Genomic DNA, 22696 nt, shown 5'->3' with positions numbered 1-22696 from the left:
GAAACTTCTACCTAGTTTTCCAGCTTTTTTTTTATTCCCCCTCTCTGGGTCCAGGCTGGCCCCCACTCTTCTGGGCCAGGATATCTACATACTGTAAATCTTCAAAACCACAGTGAAACAGGCAAACCTTTGTACACGCTAAATCCTATACATTCACCCTCTCAAGTTCCAGAACTGTATTCTCAGATGGTAGCCATTGGTTGCATGTGGCTACTTAATGGAAAGGAAAAGGAAAACTCCAGCTCCTCAGTGGCACTCACCACATCTCAAGTGCTTCACAGCCACGTGTGGGCTAGTGGCTACCACGTTGGATAAGCACAGACAGAGCATTACCCACTGTAGAAGGTTTCACTGGTCAGTCCTGCCCTAGACTGACGGGGATTTTTGTTATCCTCATTTTACAGATGAGACAACCGAAGGTCAGAGAGATCACGCCCAAGGTCACACAGCAGGAGCTGGGATCTAAACTACTGATAAGGACATGAATAGAGCAGAGTAGGCAGGTCAACCTTTCCTTAGATCCAAGGAAGCTGCCCTCATTTTATTTCAAAACACACATGTTGTGAATATATACATCTATTGATCTCACTGCGTTTAACCACTTAAGCACTGAGTGTGTGTGTATCTCAATTTATTACACCCCAGAGGCTGCCAGTATTCTAAACTAAAAGCTCGAATCACAAACACTTGTTATCCGTATCTTTATCAACGTGGGAAGTTTTGCTCATTAGCATAATGAATATCAGAAACATTGGTGAAATCAAGGGTTTGTTAATTACCCTGATAAAGGTGGAGAAAATGGGATCCCTTGAGTGGAATTAACAGTATTCAAATATGTGGATTGGTTAAAACATCTGAGTCGTTCCCTCCCCAACCTCGAATGAACACGTTAACGAAACAGCTTCAATCCCAAGCCAGTCTTGTGTGAATTTGGACGGTTTAGCTCGCCTGATACCGACCATAAGGCTACAGGCTCAAAGGAACACAGAGCCCTGCCTTTAAGATATGATTCAGGTTTGGGGGCATCTGTCTGGCTCAGTCAATAGAGCATGCTACTCTTGATCAAAGGGCCGTGAGTTCAAGTTCCACGTTGGGTTGTAGAGATTACTTAAAATCTTTAAAAAAAAAAAAAAAAAAAGATATAGATATTCAGGTTCAGGTTTGTTTTTTCGTTTTCTTTTAATGCAACATGAAGGTTGCAACACCAAAATGGCCAGGATCCTGGGAATTCATAGAACTTATAGGGGTAAATAAATGCCCTTGTGACTGTTTATCAAGTTTAATGTCTGCACGGCAGAATTTGACCAGAGACCTTTTATCATAGCCTGGCAGCCAGATGGTGGAGGTGTTATCAATCAGGCCCCCTCGAGGTTTCCAGGAATGACTCTGAGATTTCAGAAGTACCCAAGAGGTCTGTCAGAGATGCTGTGTAAGAGAAGTGGGCTTTACCTGGGTCTGCTGGCCTCCAAAGACTGGTCTGAACCTCCACTTTACAACCTGGAGTCCTTGAGCAAGTGCCCGGTCCAGGCCCCGGGGCAGGGCGGGGGGCGGGGGGCTGCCTCCTGCCACATTGCTGCCCCCCTTCAGGTTCTATCTGCTTGGGGAGGGATAGGGACAGAGCCTCCCTTTCCCCTTACCCCCACCCCAGGCAGACAGTGCAGGAGAGGTAGACCTCCCAAGAACAGGGTGGGAAAGGAAGTCAATAAGCCAGGAAGATCAGTGAAAGCCTCGATTTAATTGGAGACAAGATCGAAGGATTGATTATCGATCAACGGACCGACTGATTGATCGTCGAAATGGACAACACAAGAGCAGCTCAGGGGGGTCCTGTGCCCCCCCCCCGGGAGAGGAGCCCTGATTGGGGGTGGGGTTCCAACTCACCAGTCACACCTGGGGAAGGGGGAAGGGGTAGGCTCTGCTCAGCCCTCACCCCTTACAATGACACGACTTCCCATCAAGCGGCAGCGCGGAATCCACCCTTTCGGGGTCTATTTTACAGTTTGTATAATACAGTGGGAATGGGGACTCTCTCTCTGGGAGACCCCACCCCTCCTTCCCCTGACCGGGTCTGCTGGGGAAGGGCAAGTTTATTTTCCCTTTTTGCCTCTGTAGAATAATTTACAAACCAACCATACAATATGTACAAAAAAAAAAAAAAAAGAGAGAGAGAAAGAAAAGAAAGAAAACCAAAAAGAAGTCCCACTCCAGTCACTGGCTGGGACAGAAACTAATGTCGCTACAAAAAGGAACCCTGTACAGCATCATGGGGGTGGGAGTGGGAGGTACTCCCCACAGGGATGGACAGACAGATGGAAGGCTGCGGGCAGCTGGGGGCTACAGTACCGTGTGCTCAGAATTGGGGGTGGGGGAATGAGAGAGAGGCCCTGCCTTGCCCAGCTGCAGAACTGGGCCAAAGGGCATAAAGGAGGGGGAGGGGGGGTCTTTCCTTCCAAACAGTCCCCCATGGCTTGGAGAAAAAGGGCCTTGCATCTGTCTGTCATATTGCTCCAGGAATAACTAAGGGGTGAAGGGGAGGCGTGGCCAAGTGGGGGCAAAGGAGAAATGACTTTGGTTGGTGCCAGGGTGGGAAAGGGCTGCCCAGAAAGGGGGTGTGGGTGTACACTGTTATTGCTTCCTCCTAGGGCAAAGGGTCATGACGGGGGTCAGGAGGATGCTGGGGCGGGGGAGGTGCCCAGGATGGGGGCTCTGGGCCTGGTCCCACCCCACCCAAGGTGCAGGTGGGAGCCACTGCAAACCCCTCTCCTACGGCCGTGGGGATCATTAAGGCAGAAACAAGAGGAGAAGCAGCTGGAAGGAGGGGTGTGGTTCAGAGCCATCTCCCCCCTAAATGGAGAAAATTCAAACAGAACCCAAAGTGGAAGGGCAAGGGGATGGCAAGCGGAGGGGGGATCAGGCCCTCCTCGAACCTCAGACCCCAGGTTAGTGGTGTGAATGTCCCTCCAACACCTTCCCTCTGCTACATCTGAAAGCGCACAGCTCCCCTGTCCCCGTCTCTGTCCCTGTCCCCCAAGTTAGTATTGCCAGGTTTGTGCAAAATGAGGCGGAAGACTTCTGGGGGTGGGGGTGGTGGGCAGTGAGCCAGAGAGGGGCTGGAGCTGGGGCCTCCCCTGGTGACAGCCCCCCAGAGCCCCCGCCCAGAATGGCTATTCCTGGTTAGGTTCCAGGGACCCTCCAAAATTCAGAGGAAAAGCCTGGAGGGAGGGAGGGAGGCGCGATGCCTGCTTGGGCCCAGGAGGGGAGCCCTAGGAGGCCGGAAGACTGAGCCTGGGACCTGGGGCGGGGGAGGCGGCCAGGGAGGGACACGAGGGGTTTAGTCCGGAACAGGAGCGTCTACAGTGGCTGTGTTTTATCCTGGTTTTTTTTTTTTTTTTCTTTTTCTAAAAATGTAACAATTAAAATTCCAAAAATAAAATCCCTTCCGGGACCTCCGCCCCTTGTTCCCCAGCCCCCACCTCCAAAAAGAGGCCCCGTGGGTGGGGGTGGGGGGAAAGAGGAAAAAAAGAAAAGAGAAAAAAACCCACTTTTCTGTTTTCTTTTTTCTCAGGAGGCCCAAGAGTCTTTGAGGCAGTGGAGGAGGTGGTCGGGGGGTGATGGTGGTGGAGGGAGGCGGGGAGAGCAACAGGGTGGAGGAGCCGGGGCTCAGGTAGGACCTCCAGCTGACCCCCACCCACCAGGAGCTGGGAGTGGGGGGGGGTCCTCGCCAGATGTTCCTGTGCAGGCACTGCACGCCCTCTTGGCAGCCTGATGCTCTTTTTGGGCCCCCACCTCGGCCGCCATGGAGGGGAGGCCCAGGAGGCCCGGGGCTTCCTCTGGAGGGGGCAGGGTCCTCAAGGCAGGCAGAGGGGGACTCTCAGCAGACAGGGCCAGGGGTCTGCTGCGGCCCCCAGCCTCCACGGATGCATCTGGGGACATGAACTCGTCCTCGCCCGCAGCCACACTACCTGCTGAGTCGCCTTGCGGTGTGAAGCGCGGTTCCTTTACCTTCACCTCTGTGGCCATAGCCTGGCCATCCACCTCCCATAGTTCCTCAGCTGCGGATGGATCCTGAGCCAGGGACAAGTCCCGCACTTCAAATGCACCTGGGGAAGTAGACAGCTCCTCCTCCTCTTCTTCCTCCAGCGTCAGCTCAAACTGGAACTTATCCGGTGGGGGTGGGTGGCCTGGCCCTCTGGGGTCCTCCTCGGGCGGTGGTGAAGGGCTCTGCCGGATGGCACTGTAGTACCAGTCCCGGTTGTCCTCCAACGTGTCCAGGATCTCTTGTGCATCTGGGTGGACCAGGTCAGCCCACGTCTCCCACAGCGGGTGTACAATATAGTCGATGAAACCCACCTGGGAGAGAAGGGAGAAAGGTATAAACTGGTGGCCCGCTGGTGCAGATCATCCTGCCATGCTGTGCGATCTAGCAGAATTTAAAAGAGGCTGATAGCAGTTAACCTTGTAATCTTGCTTCTCCAGATCCACCCTGGAAAAACTCTTGCACGGGTAAGAAAAAAAAAATCTTTACGTATGAGATGCCAACAAATACTAGAAACCTCCATATATCTGTCAGTTGGGAATTCGTTTTTAAAAATTGTGGTACACCACAGATATTAATAATGACATTTTTTTTTTCAACAAAGAAAAACTAGAAATAATTCCATGGCAGGGTATTGCCTAACCCACTTTGATATTATCTTCCCTCCTTATTTTTTTTAAGCTTTTAAAAAAATATTTTATTTATTTTTCAGAGCGAGAGAGCAAGAGAGAGCACAAGCAGGGGGAGCGGCAGGCAGAGGGAGAAGCAGGCTCCCCGCTGAGCACGGAGCCCGATATGGGACTCGATCCCAGGACCCTGGGATCATGACTTGAGCTGAAGGCAGACGCTTAACCGACTGAGCCACCCAGGCATCCCTCTTCCCTCCTTCTTATTAACAGAATCTTGATTTTTCTTGGTGGAAGCAATGCTTCCCCTACACAGCTGAAAACTACATTTCCCAACCTCCTTTGCAAAGAGAGAGGGTGGCCATGTGACCACAGGTAGATGGAAGATTGGAGCTGGGGTGGGAGTCGGGAGTAGGGGTGCTGCCTCAACTGGCAGAGACCTTTCCTCCCTGCTTTGTGGCCAGAATGGCTAGAGCGTCCACAGCATCCGTGACTACGAGAGACATCTCTGGGGACAGAGGCCCCGAGCTTCTGATGATTGAAATCTCCTAGGTGCCTGACCATTTCATGAAGCCAAAGGGAGCGATATTCTTCCTCTAGGCTTTTTTACGTAAGAGGGAACACAAATGAACGTTTATCTTGTTTGAGTCACTGTGAATTTGTAACTCCTCAACACCTAAATGTCCAGCCACAGGAGAAAAACCATTAGCTAGTTTCCCCAGAAACCATTAGCTATCTAAATCTATGAGAATACTATACAACAGTCAAAAGGGATGCACTAAATCTACGTGTAATAACTTGGACAGATCTCTAAGGCACTGTTTGGGGAAAAAAGCAAGCTGTATAAAAATACGTATATGTTGATAAAATTCATATGTTTTAAAACAGCAAAACCCATGGGGCGCCTGGGTGGCTCAGTCGTTAAGCGTCTGCCTTCGGCTCAGGTCATGATCCCAGGGTCCTGGGATCGGGCTCCCTGCTCCGCGGGAAGCCTGCTTCTCCCTCTCCCACTCCCCCTGCTTGTGTTCCTCTCTCGCTGTGTCTCTCTCTGTCAAATAAATAAATAAATAAAATCTTTAAAGAATAATAAAATAAAATAAAATAAAAAATAAAAAAGCAAAACCCATGAACTATTAAGTTGCCTGTAAACATAACCATAATAAAATGTATGAAACTGGTTTTCCCAGGTGTTGGGAGGATGGGGGTGATCTGCATGCTCAGGGGACATTTGGAAGTGTCTAGAAATATTTTTGGTGGTTCTAACTGGAAGGGGAGGGTGTAGGCCAGGGATGCCGCTCCACATCCTCCAAAGCGCAGGACAGCCCCCGTGACAGAGAATGATTGGCTCCAAATGTCAACAGTGCCAGCGCTGGGTAACTCTGGTCTGGAAAGGCATGCACAGTGAACTGGGAAAAATAGGTCTCACCAGGGAGGAGACTGGAAGTGGGGAGGGTGAGAATCCTTCATGTTCACACTTTACAAACAAGACTGTGTTTCTGTACCTCTTGTCAAGTTAAGTAAGCACACGATGACGAGTCACTGCATCTCATTTCAAAATTCACCAAAAATCAAGGATAAGCATCTGCCTTGGGTCCAGGTCATAATCCCAGGATCCTGGGATGGAGCCCCTGCCACTAGCCCCCTGCTCAGCGGGGAGCCTGCTTCTCCCTCTGCCTCTGGCCCTCCCCCCCCACCCCCAGCCCCCACTCCTGCTCCCTCAAATAAATAAATAAATAAATAATCTTTAAAAAAAAAAATCCAGGGCGCCTGGGTGGCTCAGTCGTTAAGCGTCTGCCTTGGGCTCAGGTCATGATCCCGGGGTCTTGGGATCGAGCCCCGCATCGGGCTCCCTGCTCAGCGGGAGGCCTGCTTCTCCCTCTCCCACTCCCCCTGCTTGTGTTCCCTCTCTTGCTGTCTCTCTCTCTGTCAAATAAATAAATAAAATCTTAAAAAAAAAAAAAAAAAAAATCCACCAAAAATCAAGGACAAGATCGGTGGCCAGGTTACAGGGAAATTGAGAGGCCGTATCGACGTAAGGTCTGTAACTAAGAGCCGGGTGAGTATCATTATTAATGCTGTTTGGTGGCTACAAATGAGTTAGAACTTGTTTGACTCGGGTCTACAAATGGTGAGTCCAGAGGCCCAGTTTGGCTGTTCTGTAGGAGAGAAAATGCTGGAGATTTCCCATCAAGATAGAAAAGGAAAAAAAAACAAACACAGAGTAACTTGGCTTTGTGGAGGGGCAGGTCAGGAGCGTCTGGGCCTCTCGGAGCTCCAGGCCAGCATGGGATGGGGAGGGCCAGCCTGCTGCCTTCCACAGGGGCCACAGAACTGTACCTGAGACTTCTCCACCGAGGCCGTGTGTTTGTCGCACATGGGGCTGATCTCCATGCCCCGCTCCCGCTCCCGGTCGCCCTGCTGGAAGAACTCGGCCATGATGCGGTCGGTCCACTGGCGGTAGAGCTCCAGGGGTTTGGTGGGGTTGCTGAGGTCCGCACAGTGCACCATGTTCCGAAGGACCTGCATGAGGTGGGGCACCTTCAGAGGCCACGCCCCTGTCCCAGTGTGGGACCTCATGCTTCCTTACCTCCCCCTTTACGGGGAGAGCGAGGAGAAGGCGTGGTGGGGATATGGAGAGAGGGAGGAGAGGGGAGAGGAAGGGAGGGGGAGAGAAAAGAAAGAGATGGGTGGGGGAGAGGAGAGAAGGCAGTACTGAGGGAGGCAGTAAGAGGAAATGAGGAGGGATGGTAGGAGATGGGGCTTGGGATGGAGAGATGGGAGGGAGAGAGAAAAGAGATGGGAAGATGGACAACATGGGAGCTGGAGGCTGAGGGAGGGGAGCCACCCAGACCCGAAGGGGAGAGAGGAAGAGAGAGGCTCTAGTCTCCCTATATGGTGGGCGAGGAGGCACCTGGATGCGGTCGGAGTAGTTGTCCAGCAGGAGGACCCCCGAGCTGGTCACTTTCTTGGTCTCCACCATGGTCTTCAGGTCTGCCAGGAGGGTCATGTGTTTGGACATGTCCGTGGCCAGCACCTGTGGGTGAGGGGGCATCACAGGGGCCGCTGAAGCCCTGTTCTGGGTTGTACTGACCCGACCTGCGCCTCTATAGTTTTCGCTCAGCACAACCTGTCCCCAGCCCCCACAAGGGACGCCTCTCCCGGGGCTTCCAGTCCTGGACTCAGACCCTGCCGCTCCCCACGCCTCAGAGGCGACCTTTCCAGTCGGGTTCCCGCTCCGGCCCCGCCCACCATGTCGATGACCATCTTGCGCAGGCTCTGCCGCTGGCGCTTGCTGAGGTTCTGGAAGATGTCGCAGTTGTCTTCCTGCAGCAGCTTGAAGCCCACGGCCAGGTGGTGGTTCTCCAGCACCGACTCGTCGTTGTACATGAGCGCCAGCTCCGAATCTGCGGCCCAGGCCCAGGCGGGTGGTCAGAGGAGCGCCGGAGCCATCCGGGCCCGCCCCCAACCCGGCAGGCCCCGCCCCCAACCCGGCAGGCCCCGCCCCCGCGGGGGGCCACTCACTGGTGTTGATGAGGAACTGGTTGGAGACCCCAGGGTGGTCCACGTCATGAATGGCAGCCGCGAAGAGGGCGGCAAGAATCTCCAGGTCCGTGAACACAGCCTAGGGGCAGAGAGTGGGGGTCGGAGAGAGACGGGTTAGAAAGATGGGGGTTCTGAGAGACGGGGTAAGAGAGAGATGGGGGTGTCACAAAAGAGGGCGGTCAGGAGAGAGGGATAAGGACCAGAAAGAGGAACAGGATCAGAGAGGGATGGAGGTCAGAGACCCAAGGCCACAGAGACAAACGGGAGACAGGGGGCGGGCAGTGAGAGACGCGGGGGCCAGGCTCACATCGAGCGCGGGTGTGGCCAACAGCACATGCGTGGACTGCAGCACGTCAGCCGCGTGCAGGCTGTTGTGGTAGGCCACGTCGGGGTGGTAGTGGTCCTCCAGGGTCAGCATATAAGTCACCATGGTGTCCACCGGGATGCGGAACTTCTTCAGCAGGTCCCGCTCCTGAGGGTAAGGTACGAGGAGGGGGGCGGTGACTCCTGCTGGCTCTCCGCTCTCCACGGTGCCCCCCTCCCTCGCACCCTGCCCCACTCGGCCCACCCTACCTGAAATATCGTGTACATGATGCAGCTGAGGGAACGGCCTCCGGCGTATTCTGACACGCAAAAGATGTTCAGACCCCACTTGTTCAGGTTCTCCAGTTCCTGGTGGGGTTGGAGGCCAGAGGTCAGGAGCCCACAAGAACCAGGGCCAAGCCCCTACCCATTTGGGTCAGAAGTTCCTCTTGGTTGATCTTCACCCCTCCTGACTCTCTCCTAGCAGTTCAGAGCTCTGGTCTGAAAGTGGCACCGTTATTGCTCGCCCAGGGGATGGCATGCTCAGCAGCATGGAATTTACCGTGCGTGTCCTACCAGCCGGAAGATAACAGGGCAACCACAGCGACTGTGTACTGAGTGATTATTATCTGCCAAGCATTACACTAAGTGCTTGATCTCATTTGGTTGGTTTGAGAACCAAAGCCCAGAGGAGTGATGAGACTTCCCCAAGACCCTGTATCTCACGAGTGGCCAAGCTGAAATGTTAATTCAGCTAGGCTGACCCCAAAGCACAGTTTAACTTCTGAGCTAAACTGCTCATCAGCGCCAGGGGGAAAGGAACAGGGGCTAGTTTTCCATGTCTCTCCAGGACCCTGAACAGTGCCAGCAGGTGCTCAATAAATGCTGGGTGACTAAAGGTGGCACAGCCTAGTGCCGGCTTGCAGGTTACAATAAATGGCAATTGAGTAAGCCAACAAACATGCACCGCATCCGCCGTACAAACCCACATGGGAGCCCCTTGGCTTTAGGTGTCACGGAAGAGCCAGGGGCTGAACCCAGGTCTGGCCGGTAGTGGATGCTATGGGGGTTCTGACCAGACCCCCTTCACTGATGGGTGCACCCATCCCCCACCTGCTGGGACTGTTGCCTATCAAGACTCATGCCACACTGTTCTCCAGAAAACTGCTCTTGCCCCTACGGGATCTATACAGAGGAGGTAATGCTGTCCACTCTGGGGGCAGCTCACAGCCAATGACTGACGCAGGGGTACAAAAGTCCAGCACTCTTGCCTTAAGGTGGGCTCAACTCTGGTGGTGTTCACACTCCAGAGCTCCATGATGGGTCAGGCTGAGGCCCGATGCTAGCTGACGCCACCTCCTGGCTTAGCTCCTTCCTATCCTGCTTCCTTTACTCCCCCTCTCCTGAGAGTCTCATAACCCCAGGATACCTGAATCCTCATTTCAGACTGACCCAATGCCCAGTCCCTGTCTGGGCCCCAGGAGACACCTGTCCCTCTCTAGTCCAGCCCCTGCGGAGCCGCCACTCACTTGGGCCAGGAGCTCCTCTTGGTCGGTCTTCACCCCAAAGCGGGGGATGCTGGAATCATTCAGGCTGCTGCTGTGCATCAGCTTCTTCACCCCTGTGATCTGAGACATGGGCTGGAATTGCGGTCCAGGGGGCGGGGGCTGCTGGGAGGGTCTCTGCCGTGGGGCTGACTGTTTTTCTCGATCCTTCATTGTGGGTGATGGAATCTCCACTTCATTCTGCTTGTCTGCAGAAGACGGAGGAGAGACAAGCAGTAGCACCTCACAGAGATGCCCTCATCTGGCCCTCAGTCCCCCTCCCCTGCTCCCCACCGTGCCCTGGGAAGGCTCACTCAGGAGGGCAGACCCCTTCAGGGTGTCGTGCTTTTGGTTAGTTATAGGCTGGAAACCAGAAAGAAGGTAGGAATTCTTCTGGGAAGTGGTGGGTTGGAGTGGGGACCCTGGGGCTGGCCCGGAGCTATGCGGTAGCCCCTGTCTGATCCCCAGGTTTGGCAGGGGGATGGCATGGGAAGTCAGGAAGCGAGGTGGGGATGCTAGAGAGAGCCGCTGCCTGCCCTGTATAGGCAGGGAAACTTCTCGGGCAGGGAAGACACCTCCATGGTGACTAAGAGTGCTGGTGGGGGTGGACAGCGCTGGGAGGCGGGACGGAAGGGTAGTCTCTGGCTCCATGAACCCTCCCACCAGCCCACCCCTTTGACACCAGCCGCCTGGGGGCCAGCCCCAGGAGCCCTCTTCCTGAGCTTTCAAGGGCTTCCAGAGCCGAGCCCGGGCCACCCATTGTGACCTGGGGCCCTGCCAGTCAATAACAGGGCCTAATAGGGGTTATTTGCATGCCGTGCTCCCATTGGCTGGATCTCAGAACTCTGCATGGCCACACCCCCCTTGGCGGGAGCATTTGAAACTCTGAACTTCTCTTGAGATCGGTGCAGGGCCATTCTCCAAAATTTGGAAACTTTTGGTGATAAATTGAGAGGGTGAAATTATCCTCAGCTTGGGCTCTTGGGTTCAGAGATTAGGACGAATTGGAGGTCCCGAGGAGCTTGAGGGTTCTAATGAATTTGAGGTATTCTGTATAACTGTATTGGGTATGGAAAATTTGGAGGAGTCTGCTGAATTTGAGGGTCATATCAAGTTGGATGATTCTACTGAATTTGGGAGACTTCTCAGCTTGGAGGTTTTTTAAAGTTTGGGGGTCTCTTCTGGGCTCTTAAGGACAGCGGTTCTTTTAAGTTTGAGAACCCTACTAAGGGTTTGCGGGGTCTCCTGAATTTGTGTGGGGGAATCCGAGTTTGGACACTCTACTGAATTCGAGGAGGTCTTTCAGCCTGGAGGCATTTAAAGTTTAAGAATTCTATTTGAGTTTGTGGGTTTCTTGGGGTCTTGAGTTTGAGAGTTCCATTGTGGTTCCACTGAGTTTGGAGGGGCTCTTCTGTTTGGAGAGATTTTTTAATGTGGAGGTTCTATAAAGTCGACATCCCTCTGAGTTTGGGGGCATCGAGAGTATGGGAACTCTTGAGCATGGTAACGTGGATCTTTGGGGAATTAGGAGTCAGGGTCCCCTGGGCAAATGTCAGCAATAGGACCTGCGGTCTGGGGCAGCCCCCTCCAGTCCAGGCGTGCAGCCTCCCCACAAAGTGCTGCCCTTCACTCACCCAGGAATGTGGTAGAGATGTACTCAGAGACCTGGTTTCCTGACCTGCTCATCTCTGACAGGTGTGTGAGTTCACGGTTTAACATCCTCTTGAACTAAGGCGAAGGAGGCAAGAAGGAAGGAATGATGGGGAGACCGGGCATCAGAGGGTGGGGGAGGTCAGCCCCTCCCAAGAAACTTCTGAAGACCCCACAAGTCCCTCCTACTTCTCTGCTCAGCCAACAGAGCCCTCAGCAAGCTGCTAGAGGGGAGGGGTCAGCCCTTCCTCTCCTCCCAGGTCTGGATGGAGGCCCCAGGCTGGGAAGTCAGGACTCAGCATACCCCTCCCTTCCTGAGGAAGGGGGGCACCCCTCCCAGACTTCTTCCTCCTCCGGCCCAAAAGGAGGAGCCAGAGGGGCACCTGTGGAAGGGAGGGGCTCCTGCCTAACAGTGAGCCAATGGGGTGTCAGGAGAATCCCGTCGCCATGGTGATGGGAGTCTCCTTAGCAACTCCCCCTCCAACCAGCTGCTGAGCTGGGGGAAAAGGGGGCAGGCTGCAGGCCCCTTAACCCTTGCCTTCCCAGAGCTACCCTGGCCCAAGTCTTCCCAGATATGGACCCCACTCCCAAGGCGTCCTGGCCCCCAGCTCCAAACGCAGTTTGGAAGGAGAGAATACAGTCTCTCCTTTGCAGGAGAGAAATGCAAGTTCTGGGTGAAGAGAAGGTTTGGCAGGGGCAGGGGAGAATAGTGAGCTGAGGAAACCTTGTTCGGTCACCCAGGGGAGGGGGGTTCCCATCATAGCCCCCTCTCCCCCAACCTCAGAGGGGTGGGTAGATGCACAGATGAACGGAGTATACACAGAACCAGGCCTGGCGGTCCCTCCTGGTCCCCCCACGCCACTTCACACAAGCATCTGCCGTGACATTGTGCATGGAGGAGAAAGGGCATTGGTTCCCCGCCCCCAAGCTCCACCAAAGCACCCCCAAACCAGGAGCAGACTCTGTCCAGAGAGGCAGGAGGGACACCTGACAGGAAGGGTGAGCTCACGTAGCCCACACCAGGATGGGGCGCTTACTCCTCCCACTGCTGCCAGAGACCCCAGTTGCACCGAAAGATACACATACACACACAAGATGGACCCACAAAGTCACACAACCACACACAGAGTCACAGACTACCATCTCACACCGTTCTACACGGCCACAGACACACAAATCAAGGGGCATACACAATAAGGCGGTCACTGACACTTGGGGTCACATGCCCCAGAAAAATCACACAGCTCTGGGCTCACAAACATGTCCCAACACACACCACCACAAACAGAGCCGTATGATCTCAGAGAGGGCCACATCATGACCCCGGCAAATAAGCATATGGTCAGACAGCCCCACACCACTGCAGACACGCACAGGCGACTGCTGACAGTCACACCCAGCAAGAGACCCACATCCCCAGCCACCCACTCTCCCCGCCCAGCCCTGGGCCACACACAGAGACAGACAGTCACAAGGTTCCATGTCCAGGCCACACACGTGCACAGCTGCACACACCAGCCCAGACCAGGGGCTGGAGGCTCCAAGGTGGGAGGGTCAGGGCCAAGTCTCCTGCCCATCCTCCTCCCCGAGTTCCCCTACCTGGTCCCACCAGCCCACCAGCCACGGCTTGGAGCAGGTCTCACAGAAGAAATCCACCAAGGGCATCTTGGAATCTTAGCCCCGCTCGGGGCTGCCGCACAGAGAGGTTGGGCTTGGGGAGTCCCGGGGCTAACAGCCACTGTGTGTGTGTGTGTGGGGGGCGGTTCTGGGCAGGTGGGCAGTGCAAGGGGGAGCCGCGGAGGGGCCTGGGCCGGCCCAGCAGGGCTGGGGGCTCCCCTCCCCTCCGCGCTCCCGACAGCAGCCCTGGTTACATGGTCTGCCAGCCCCTGGCCCTCATGGGCCCCCCCGCGGCAGCGGCTGGAGGCGGCCTGGGACCCCTGCCCATGAGGGGGCAGGGCGAGGGTCCCGGGAGGTGGCTTCGGAGGCTCTGGGCTCCGTGTGCGCGCCCGTGTGTGTGCGTGTGCGCGCTCACTGCAGCACTGGCAGGCTGCATGCGACGTCAGGTGGTGCCGGGGGTGGGGGGGGCGTTAAAGGGGCATCCGAGCCCACGGGCCTAAGCCAAGATCCAGGTGGGGCTGCCAGGGATAGGCAGGGAGGCACACACACCCTTGAGAGGACACGTCCCCTCCGTGGACATACCCAGAGACAAAGACACACACCCAGACACTCTACACACTCACAGACACACAAACACTCTGAGACACACCTTTCCCACCAACCCACACGCAAACACACATCACACAGTCACAACTCTGATGTCCAACACATTTACAGGTAGTCGGTTGGGCATACAGGATCTAAACACTTTCAGACACACCCCTTCCAAGAACACAGACTCACACCCAGACATGGAGACACACACCTAGGGACAAACACCCAGATTTACTGGCACACTTAACACACACTCAACACAGCCACAGACACACTTTCAAACAAACACAAATACCCCTGTGGCCTTGGGCACAAACAGACCCTGAGGAATCCACAAGGGAATGCTCACACTCACACCCACAAATACACACACACACCATTGCAGAAACACACCCGAAGACCTACAGTTAGAGACAGTCACATTCTCAGATGCTCAATACACCTTCAGAGACACAATCACCCTCAGACTCGAATGTTCCCAGACAAACCTCCACCCACAGGTGTAGGCACCCCCCAACACAGACACCTCCACCCGCACATTCATTTCCTGAGAGGCCTCCTCCCACGAAGGCTACCACCAAGCTGCACAACTCCAGAAAACATCATTCATGTTGCCTGCTTTCTGAATGGTGCCCTCTGGAGTTGTGCAGTACACAATCTGCACAGCTGTACATGGAAGCCTTGCACGCTCCCCTGCAGCCCTGCAAGCACACACACGCACAGAGTCTCAAACACATGGAGATTCACACTCAGATTCATTCCTAGACTAACTCACACTTGTAAACATACATACCCCTCTGGCACAGGCCCACACACTTACAGCCCCGTATAATCGCCTGTGCACACCCATACATCCTCCGTAGGTACACATCTCTACACCACTCCTCCTGACTTCCTGATGCGCCCTCTTAAAACATCCCCTCCCGCTCTTTCCCATCTTGCAAGATGGCGGGCGAAAAAGCTGGGAAGCCGGATACTAAGGAGAAGAAACCTGAAGCTAAGAAGGCTGATGCCGGTGGCAAAGCTAAGAAGGGTAACCCCAAGGCTAAAACGCCAAAGAAGGGGAAGCCCCACTGCAGCCGAAACCCTGTACTTGTCAGAGGAATTGGCAGATATTCCCGATCGGCTATGTATTCCAGAAAGGCCATGTACAAGAGGAAGTATTCGGCAGCTAAATCCAGGGTTGAAAAGAAAAAGAAGGAGAAAGTTCTTGCTACTGTCACAAAATCAGTTGGTGGTGACAAGAATGGTGGTACCCGAGTGGTTAAACTTCGCAAAAAGCCTAGGTATTACCCTACTGAAGATGTGCCTCGAAAGCTGTTGAGCCCCGGCAAAAAACCTTTCAGTCAGCACGTGAGAAAGCTGCGAGCTAGTATCACTCCCGGGACCATTTTGATCATCCTCACTGGGCGCCACAGAGGCAAGAGGGCAGTTTTCCTGAAGCAACTGAGCAGTGGCTTGCTGCTTGTGACCGGACCTCTGTCCCTCAATCGAGTTCCTCTGCGTAGAACACACCAGAAATTCGTCATTGCTACTTCTACCAAAATTGATATCAGCAGTGTGAAAATCCCCAAACATCTCACTGATGCTTACTTCAAGAAGAAGCTGCGCGAGCCCAGACACCAGGAGGGTGAGATCTTCGACACCGAGAAAGAGAAATACGAGATTACAGAGCAGCGCAAGGTTGATCAGAAAGCTGTGCACTCGCAAATTCTGCCAAAGATCAAAGCTGTTCCTCAGCTTCAGGGCTACCTCCGCTCTGTGTTTTCTCTCACAAATGGAGTTTACCCTCACAAATTGGTGTTCCAAATTTCTTACAAAGAATGTAATTAAATAACTGATCCATTAAAAAAAAAAAAAATCCCCTCCCACCTCACCTTGTGCTGCAAATGTGTAGCCAACAAATTGACAGCCACACAGACCCACAATCACATATACACTTGTAGACTCTAGCATAGAACAACCCCCCTTAAGAGAGACGGTTGTCTACATACAGATGTACGGACACCCACACCCATACACATCCACACACGCCAGGCTCCCCCACCCCTGGGAGAAGTCAGAATCCACAGGAACAGGCAGCCTATGGGGTCCGCTCCGCCTAGGGATGGACTCCCACCTCATAGGCCCCATCCACAGATTGGCCCCGCCCCATGGTTAGCCCCACCCCAGACCCCACCCAGCAGTTAGCCCCACCCCACAGTTAGCCCCACCCCACAGGCCTAGGGAATGGCCCCACCTCGTTGGCCCTATCCAGAAACCAGCCCCGCCCCTAAGGATGGCCCCGCCTACAGGCCCCACCCAGCGGTTGGCCCCCATCCTCAGGCCCCGCCCAGGGGCTGGTCCCGCCCTGCTGGCTCCAGGCCCGCTCACCTTGTGGGAAGCCATCTCGCTCACGGAGCGGTAGGTCTGCATGGTCTCCAGCTGTTCGAGACACCAGTCCAGCTCCTCCAGTGTCTCCCGGGCCAATTGCTGACATGTCTCTTCTAGGGAAGGGACAGCACAGGTGGTGACCCAGAGGCCCGAGCCCGTGATGATGGGGGTCCATCAGGTGAGAGGGGTGCTGGGAAAGGACAGTTAAGACAGCCACCCCGAGTGAGGGGACTCCCCCCAGCAGCAAGAGGGGCGCTTTCCCACCCCCCTGGGCTTTGTTACCTGACAGCGTGGCCTTGCAGACGGGGGTTGGGCCGCCCAACGGGGACCGTCTGCAAAGAAATGGGGCTCCAGCATCAGCCTGTGCGCCCCCAGATTCCTGCCTCCCCCTCTCCATGAATAATGCCGATTTTCCTTTTTCTGAGCGCTCACTGTGTCCCATGTACTCAGCCTGCAGCTTCTCACAGAGCCCCATAAGGACCCATTTTACAGATGAGGAAACGGGCTCAGGGAATTGACAGGGCTGACCAGAGGTAGGGACAGGTCCTTCGTCTCCAAAGTTCCTGCTTCCTTGAGCATCTCTCCCCTAACTCCTGGAGGGACCAGCAGTTCTCAGCCACGCCCCTGCCCCCACGGAATAACTACTGCTATTTAGTGAGTGCTTACTATGCGCTGCACAATGTTCTCACACTTTTCTATGTATCATCTTCCAGACTCCTCACAGCAGCATCTAATGGAGGCGCTATTAAATTCCCATTTTATAGAGGGGGAGCAAAGGTACCACAAGATGCTATTTGCCTGGAAAGTTGGCATCGGGGCCTGCAGTGGCCCCAAGCCTGGGGTAACTGGCTACCCTTGGCTTCACCACCATGTGTCTGGACCCCTTGGTCTTTATTTTTAAGTTTCTGTCTTAGGCATTCAAACTGCAATGGTTTACTGGCTCAGAGGAAGCTGTTGCCTGAACAGAGGCTTGGAGAGGTCAAGTTCCTGCCTGAAGTCACACAGTGGAACTAAGAGTTGAACCCAGGTGTGCTTAGCCTTGTGATCATGAGCGCCAGGGCCCAGCTTTGACTTACTTGTTGCTGGGAATGGGCACATTGGTCAGGAGTGAGAAGTTGCTGCGAACACCCCGGAGACTGGCCAGCACCTGGGACAGGGAGCAGCAGTGAGGGGAGGGAGCCACCCGGAGGGGAAGCTGGGGCTAGGCCCTTGTCCCCAGGTGTGGGGGGAGGGTTGGAGCCCTTTCTCTCCTTAGGAGAGGGGTCTTACCTGGGCAAAAGGTGTCACAATGAGGTCCTCAGCGTGCCTGCAATCAAGGACAGGGGCAGGTCAGGCGTCCTCACAGTGGGACACCCACGGGCGTGGGTGGAGAAGGGCTAGGGTGCCAGAGAAGCAACTCTCTAGAGCGGACACTCTGTGGGGGTTGGGCCTGGGGAGGTTGGTGGGCTGGGAGGGGAGGCTCCAACAGGTGAGGGGAGAAGGCACTTACTACCTCCCAAGGGTAGACACCCTGAGGGGGCTGGTCCTAAAGGAAATGGTGGTCAGAGAGAGGAGCTCACGTGGGTGGGCAGGGAGGGGGTGTGCAGAGACAAAGGGGATGGCCACAAATACACTGCCAAGGCTGGGCTTGGTGTACACCGTGGGTAGGAGGGGGTGGGGAGCAGGAAGGAGTTGGGGGGGTTGAGGTGGGTACCTGGATGGGTAGGGCCAGGGCTGGAGGATCCAGCGAGAGGGGAGGGGGCTGAGCAGGCCTGGGGGGGTTCTCACACCTCAACAGGTGGTCGTGATAAGGGGGGCTGGCTTAGGGAAGCCTGAAGGGGGGGAAGGAAGAGGGGGCTCAGCCAAGGTGGACAGTCTGTGGGAAGATGTGGCAGCAGGGAGGGGCTCAAGTGGAGTTCCCTCCTTGTTGGAGGGACAGGCTGGGGGGGACCAGGCCCCAGCTGCCCATGCATAGGAGTGGGCTTTGGCAGGCTGGGTGAGTGGGACTGGGCCCTTGCTGGGGGCAAGGGGGCTGTTTACTCTTCCCTAGAAGGGAGAGGTGGCCCGGGGGCTTGGGCAGTGTCCCCACTCCCTGCTGGCAAGGGCAGCTTATGTTGGGAGCAGGCCTGGAGGGTGAGAAGGGGGTGCTCACGCCTCGCTGGTGACCGACGAGTTCCGGGACATAGTTTTGGGGGACATGTCGTAGTCGCTGTCTGAACGGTACAGGAAGGACTCCCGGCGCTGGCTGGCAGCGGCCCCAGCATGCAGCACGAGGCCCGGGCTCGCCTGCGAGTCCAGCGGGCTGCGGCCAGGAGATGGCGTGGGCCCATTCTCTGCCTCGAAGCTGTAAGGGGATGGGCGAGAAGAGGGGTCGGGGGGCTGAGATGGCATTGGGGAGGTCAAGAGGAATAAGGGTACCAAGGAAATTCCTGGTAGAGGTGGGCGGGTCAGATAGAAAACATTAAAGAGGGTGCCTGGGTGGCTCAGTTGGTTAAGCGGCTGCCTTCGGCTCGGGACATGGTCCTGGAGTCCCAGGATCGAGTCCCACATCGGGCTCCCTGCTCAGCGGGGAGTCTGCTTCTCCCTCTGACCCTCCTCCCTCTCATGCTCTCTGTCTCTCATTCTCTCTCTCGCAAATAAATAAAATCTTAAAAAAAAAAAAAAAAAAAAGAAAACATTAAAGAGAGACAGATATCCCGAAAGAGATGGGAGACGGGGAGCTGCAGAGCTCAAACAACTACTGAGCGCCTTTGTGAGCCAGGCTCCGCAGAGGTGCTGGGGACACAGCAGTGACCGAGACAGACCACTATCTGTCCCTCACGGACATGGCATGGGGAGGGCTGGACTATAAACAGGTTAGCCTAGCGGGAGGGCACATCCCAAAAGTGGGGGGGCCTTCTTGGCTCTACTCTTTCCTCAATGCCTAAGGCTATTCAGAATCTGTCCACTTCTCACCCGCTCCTTGGTCAGCCCTGTCTCATTGCTTGCCTGGACCAGTGTATTTGTCTCTGCCCTGGCCCCTGGCTCCTGTCTTTGCCCCTCAGTCTGTTCCCCTCCACTGTGGCCAGAGGGAGCCTGTGAACACCTGTGTCAGGTCACATCCTTCTTCTGCTCAGACCCTTCTGTGGCTCCCAGCTCACCCAGAGCAAAAGCCAAAGTCCCCACTGTGGCCCACAAGGCCCTGCCCCATGACCTCCCAGTCTACCCCTCACTCACTCTACTCCAGCCACGATGGCCTCCTTGCTGTTTCCTAAACATTCCAGATACATTCCTGCCTCAGGGCCTTTGCACAGGCTGTTTCCCCTCCCCAGATCTCCAATGGCTCCTCCTTTACCTCCTTCAGGCCTCAGCTCAAACCTTGTCTTCTCAGGAGGCCTCACCTGACCAACACATCTAAGATCTGAATCTCTGCCCTAATATTTTATATTTCCGTTCCTTAAGAAAAAGAAATACTACTTACCTGACATACTCTATATTTGACTTCTTTACTATTTGCCTTCCTTTCTAGAACTAAGCTTTGCAGAGCAAGGATTTTTGTCTGCCTTGTTCATTGCTCTATCCCTTGAGCCAGGAAGATGGCCTGGCACACAGAGGACACCCAATAAATGTTTACTGAATAAATCATAAAATGTAACGAATGAATAGAAGAACTGGATTCTGCCACGCACAGAATTAAAAACCAGGTGGGTGACTGAACGTTACTGGAGAGGTGATTTGAGCTGCTGTAGCTGAGCCAGGCCTCTTTGAGGAGGGGACATGTGAGCAGGCCCTGAAAGATGAGAAGGAGTAGGCCACTGGTCAGGAGGTAGGAGAAAACACTTGGGGGGGAGGGGCTGGGGGGCGGGATCAGCAAGTGCAAAAGCCCTGGAGCAGGATTTGGTTTTTGTCTGAGGACCAGCAAGGAAGCTCGTGTGGCTAGAGGGCAGATACAGACTGTGATGGAGATCCAGCTACAGAGAGAGGGGGGGAAGGTGGGACCCCAACCTGGTGGCACTGGGAAGACAGAGATCCTCAGGACGAGCCAGGGAGATGCTGGCTCTGCCAATTCCCAGGTGTGACTTGGGGGGAAATGGCTGAATTTCAGTTTCCTCATCCACAAAATGGGGACAAGCACCACCTCCCTCAGGTCATCCTGGTGACCAGTGTGAACACAGGTAAAATGCTCAGGATGGTGCCTAGCACAGAGCTCAGCAAACACTGCCAATTGTAAGTCAATCAGCCCCGTACATGCCACCTGGGCGTGGACTCGGCAAGGCAGTTGATATGGAGAACTGAGGATGAGTGTGGGGAGCTATGTGCTTGCGGCATACTGTGTGGCCTTCGGAAGGCCACTGCCCTCTCTGGGCTGTTACCCTGCTGTTAAAGTGAGGGGGTCAGCCTGGTCAGCTGACTTCAGGCTATGCTCTGGTGGGTGCAAGGGGGCAGGGGAAGGAAATGGAACCCTCCCCTTTCCAGTCCTACCTATTAAGAATCAGTGTAAGATTTTATTTGAATGATCCCTCTGCTAAGTAATAAGTCTGAAATCTCCTAGAGTAGGACAGCGAAACCAGCATCCGTATATTAACCTTTTTTTCTGGGGTAGGGGTACAGGGAGGGACTCTGTTGATTCCATTTTACAGATGAAGAAACTAAGGTCAGAGAGGATAATGATTAGCTCTGGGTCACACAGCAAAAGCACGGTGAGGTCAGAATTCAAACCCAAATCTTGTAACTCTTCAACTGTCACCCTCTACCTGCTCAAGTCCCATTCGAGCACATTCCCACCATTAAAGCAAATGTTCCCAGGGGCCAGGCAGCTGACACCAAAGGCAGGGTGGTGCTGGGGGCCCTGAGCAAGCAGCTATTCCAATTTTAGGAAAGAAATCAGAAATTTTATTTTTTTTTTAATTATTTTTTAAGTAGGCTCCATGCCCAGTGTGGAGCCCAACCCTGGGCTTGAACTCACGACCCCAAGATCAAGCCCTGAGCTGAGATCAAGAGTCAGAGGCTTAACTGACTGGACCACCCAGGCGCCCCAGAAATAAGAAATTTTAAACAACCAAAAATCCAAACTTCTTTTAAAAAACAAATATCAAAAAACTTCTTAAAAACTCTGGAAACTTCTGCTCTGCAAAAGACATTGTCAATGGGGTGCCTGGTGGCTCAGTCGTTAAGCGTCTGCCTTCGGCTCAGGTCATGATCCCAGGGTCCTGGGATCGAGCCCCGCATCGGGCTCCCTGCTCTGCGGGAAGCCTGCTTCTCCCTCTCCCACTCCCCTTGCTTGTGTTCCCTCTCTCACTCTGTCTCTCTCTGTCAAATAAATAAATAAAATCTTTAAAAAAAAAAAAAAAGACACTGTCAAAAGAATAAAAAGACAAGTTACATACTAGGAGAAAATATATGACAAAGGACCTGTATCCAGGCTATATAATGAAGTCTCCAAACTCAATAAAAAGAAGACGAGGAATTCAATTTAAAAATGCGCCAAAGTCTGGACAGATCGCCCAAGAAGATATACATATGGCAAATAAGCATAGGAAACACCATTACTCCTTAGGGAAATGCAAATTAACACCAGGAACTATCCCTTCACATCTACTAGGATGGTTCAAACAAACAAACAAGAAACAACTGACGATAATGGCAAGTGGTGACAAGGATTTGGAGCAACTGGAACCCTCCTCATCCGTTGCTGGAGGGAACACCAAGTGGTTTAGCCACTCTGGAAAGCATCTGGTCAGTTTCTTAAGCAATGAGTGATCCAAAATCCACTCCTATGTTTATACCCAAGATAAGTGAAAATACGGTAGACCTTTGAACAAGTGGGTTAGGGGTGCTACCCCCTGCGAAGTTGAAAATCCACATATAACTTTTGGCTCCCCCAAAACTTGACTACTAACAGCCTACTGTTGGCCAGAAACCTTACCAATAACAGAAACAGTCGATTAACATGTATTTTGTGCATGTATTATATACTATATTCTTACAATAAAATAGAGAAAAGAAAATGTTATTAAGAAAATCATAGGGGTGCCTGGGTGGCTCAGTCAGTTAAGCGTCTGCCTTCAGCTCAGGTCGTGATCCCGGGGTCCTGGGATTGAGTCCTACATCAGGCTCCTTGCTGGTGGACAGCCTGCTTCTCCCTCTGCCTACAGCTCCCCCTGATTGTACTCTCTCTCTCACTCTCTCTTTCTCTCCCTCTCTGTGTCAAATGAATAAGTAAAATCTTTAAAAAAAAATCATAAGGGGGGCACCTGGGTGGCTCAGTCAGTTAAGTGTCTGACTTTGGCTCAGGTCTTGATCTCAGGGTCCTGGCATCGAGCCCCGAGTCAGGCTCCTGCTCAGCACAGAGTCTGCTTCTCCCTCTCCCTCTGCCCCTCCCCCCGCTTGTGCTCTCTCTCAAATAAATAAATTTTTTTTTTAAGATTTTATTTATGGCGCCTGGGTGGCTC

The 22696-nt window shown here is 54.0% G+C and overlaps 2 protein-coding genes across 7 annotated transcripts in view; one reads left to right on the top strand and one right to left on the bottom strand.

Annotated features, from left to right (window-relative positions):
- Positions 1 to 646: 646 nt before the first annotated feature.
- PDE4A (phosphodiesterase 4A) overlaps positions 647 to 22696 on the bottom strand; it is a 53125-nt gene continuing 31075 nt past the window's right edge. For 5 of the 6 annotated variants that reach the window (XM_032395944.1, XM_032395943.1, XM_032395942.1 and 2 more), the window contains 14 exons: positions 18418 to 18609; positions 17556 to 17592; positions 17363 to 17433; positions 16569 to 16618; positions 16287 to 16399; positions 11687 to 11780; positions 10038 to 10261; positions 8779 to 8877; positions 8513 to 8677; positions 8185 to 8284; positions 7912 to 8066; positions 7574 to 7696; positions 7000 to 7182; positions 647 to 4350 (listed from right to left, as the gene is read on the bottom strand). In XM_032395944.1, coding sequence (XP_032251835.1) covers positions 3661 to 4350; positions 7000 to 7182; positions 7574 to 7696; positions 7912 to 8066; positions 8185 to 8284; positions 8513 to 8677; positions 8779 to 8877; positions 10038 to 10261; positions 11687 to 11780; positions 16287 to 16399; positions 16569 to 16618; positions 17363 to 17433; positions 17556 to 17592; positions 18418 to 18609 — 2296 coding nt within the window. In that variant the 3' untranslated portion in view covers positions 647 to 3660. Of the gene's footprint in view, positions 4351 to 6999; positions 7183 to 7573; positions 7697 to 7911; positions 8067 to 8184; positions 8285 to 8512; positions 8678 to 8778; positions 8878 to 10037; positions 10262 to 11686; positions 11781 to 13301; positions 13739 to 16286; positions 16400 to 16568; positions 16619 to 17362; positions 17434 to 17555; positions 17593 to 18417; positions 18610 to 22696 lie in introns of those variants that run through there. The other variant, XM_032395946.1, reaches the window with a different exon arrangement.
- On the top strand, positions 14760 to 15813 carry LOC116626558 (60S ribosomal protein L6-like). Its single transcript, XM_032395949.1, has one exon. It carries the CDS (start codon positions 14859 to 14861, stop codon positions 15744 to 15746), a length of 888 nt encoding a protein of 295 aa, XP_032251840.1. The 5' UTR covers positions 14760 to 14858; the 3' UTR covers positions 15747 to 15813.

Source organism: Phoca vitulina, unplaced genomic scaffold, assembly GCF_004348235.1.
Source record: "Phoca vitulina isolate PV1807 unplaced genomic scaffold, GSC_HSeal_1.0 scaffold89, whole genome shotgun sequence".
In the NCBI taxonomy this organism is placed as follows: Eukaryota; Metazoa; Chordata; class Mammalia; order Carnivora; family Phocidae; genus Phoca; species Phoca vitulina.
This window is presented reverse-complemented; position numbering and strand designations above follow the sequence as displayed.

Excerpts from the sequence above, each read along its gene's own strand:
- LOC116626558 (XM_032395949.1), top strand. The coding sequence starts at position 14,859 with ATGGCGGGCGAAAAAGCTGGGAAGCCGGATACTAAGGAGAAGAAACCT.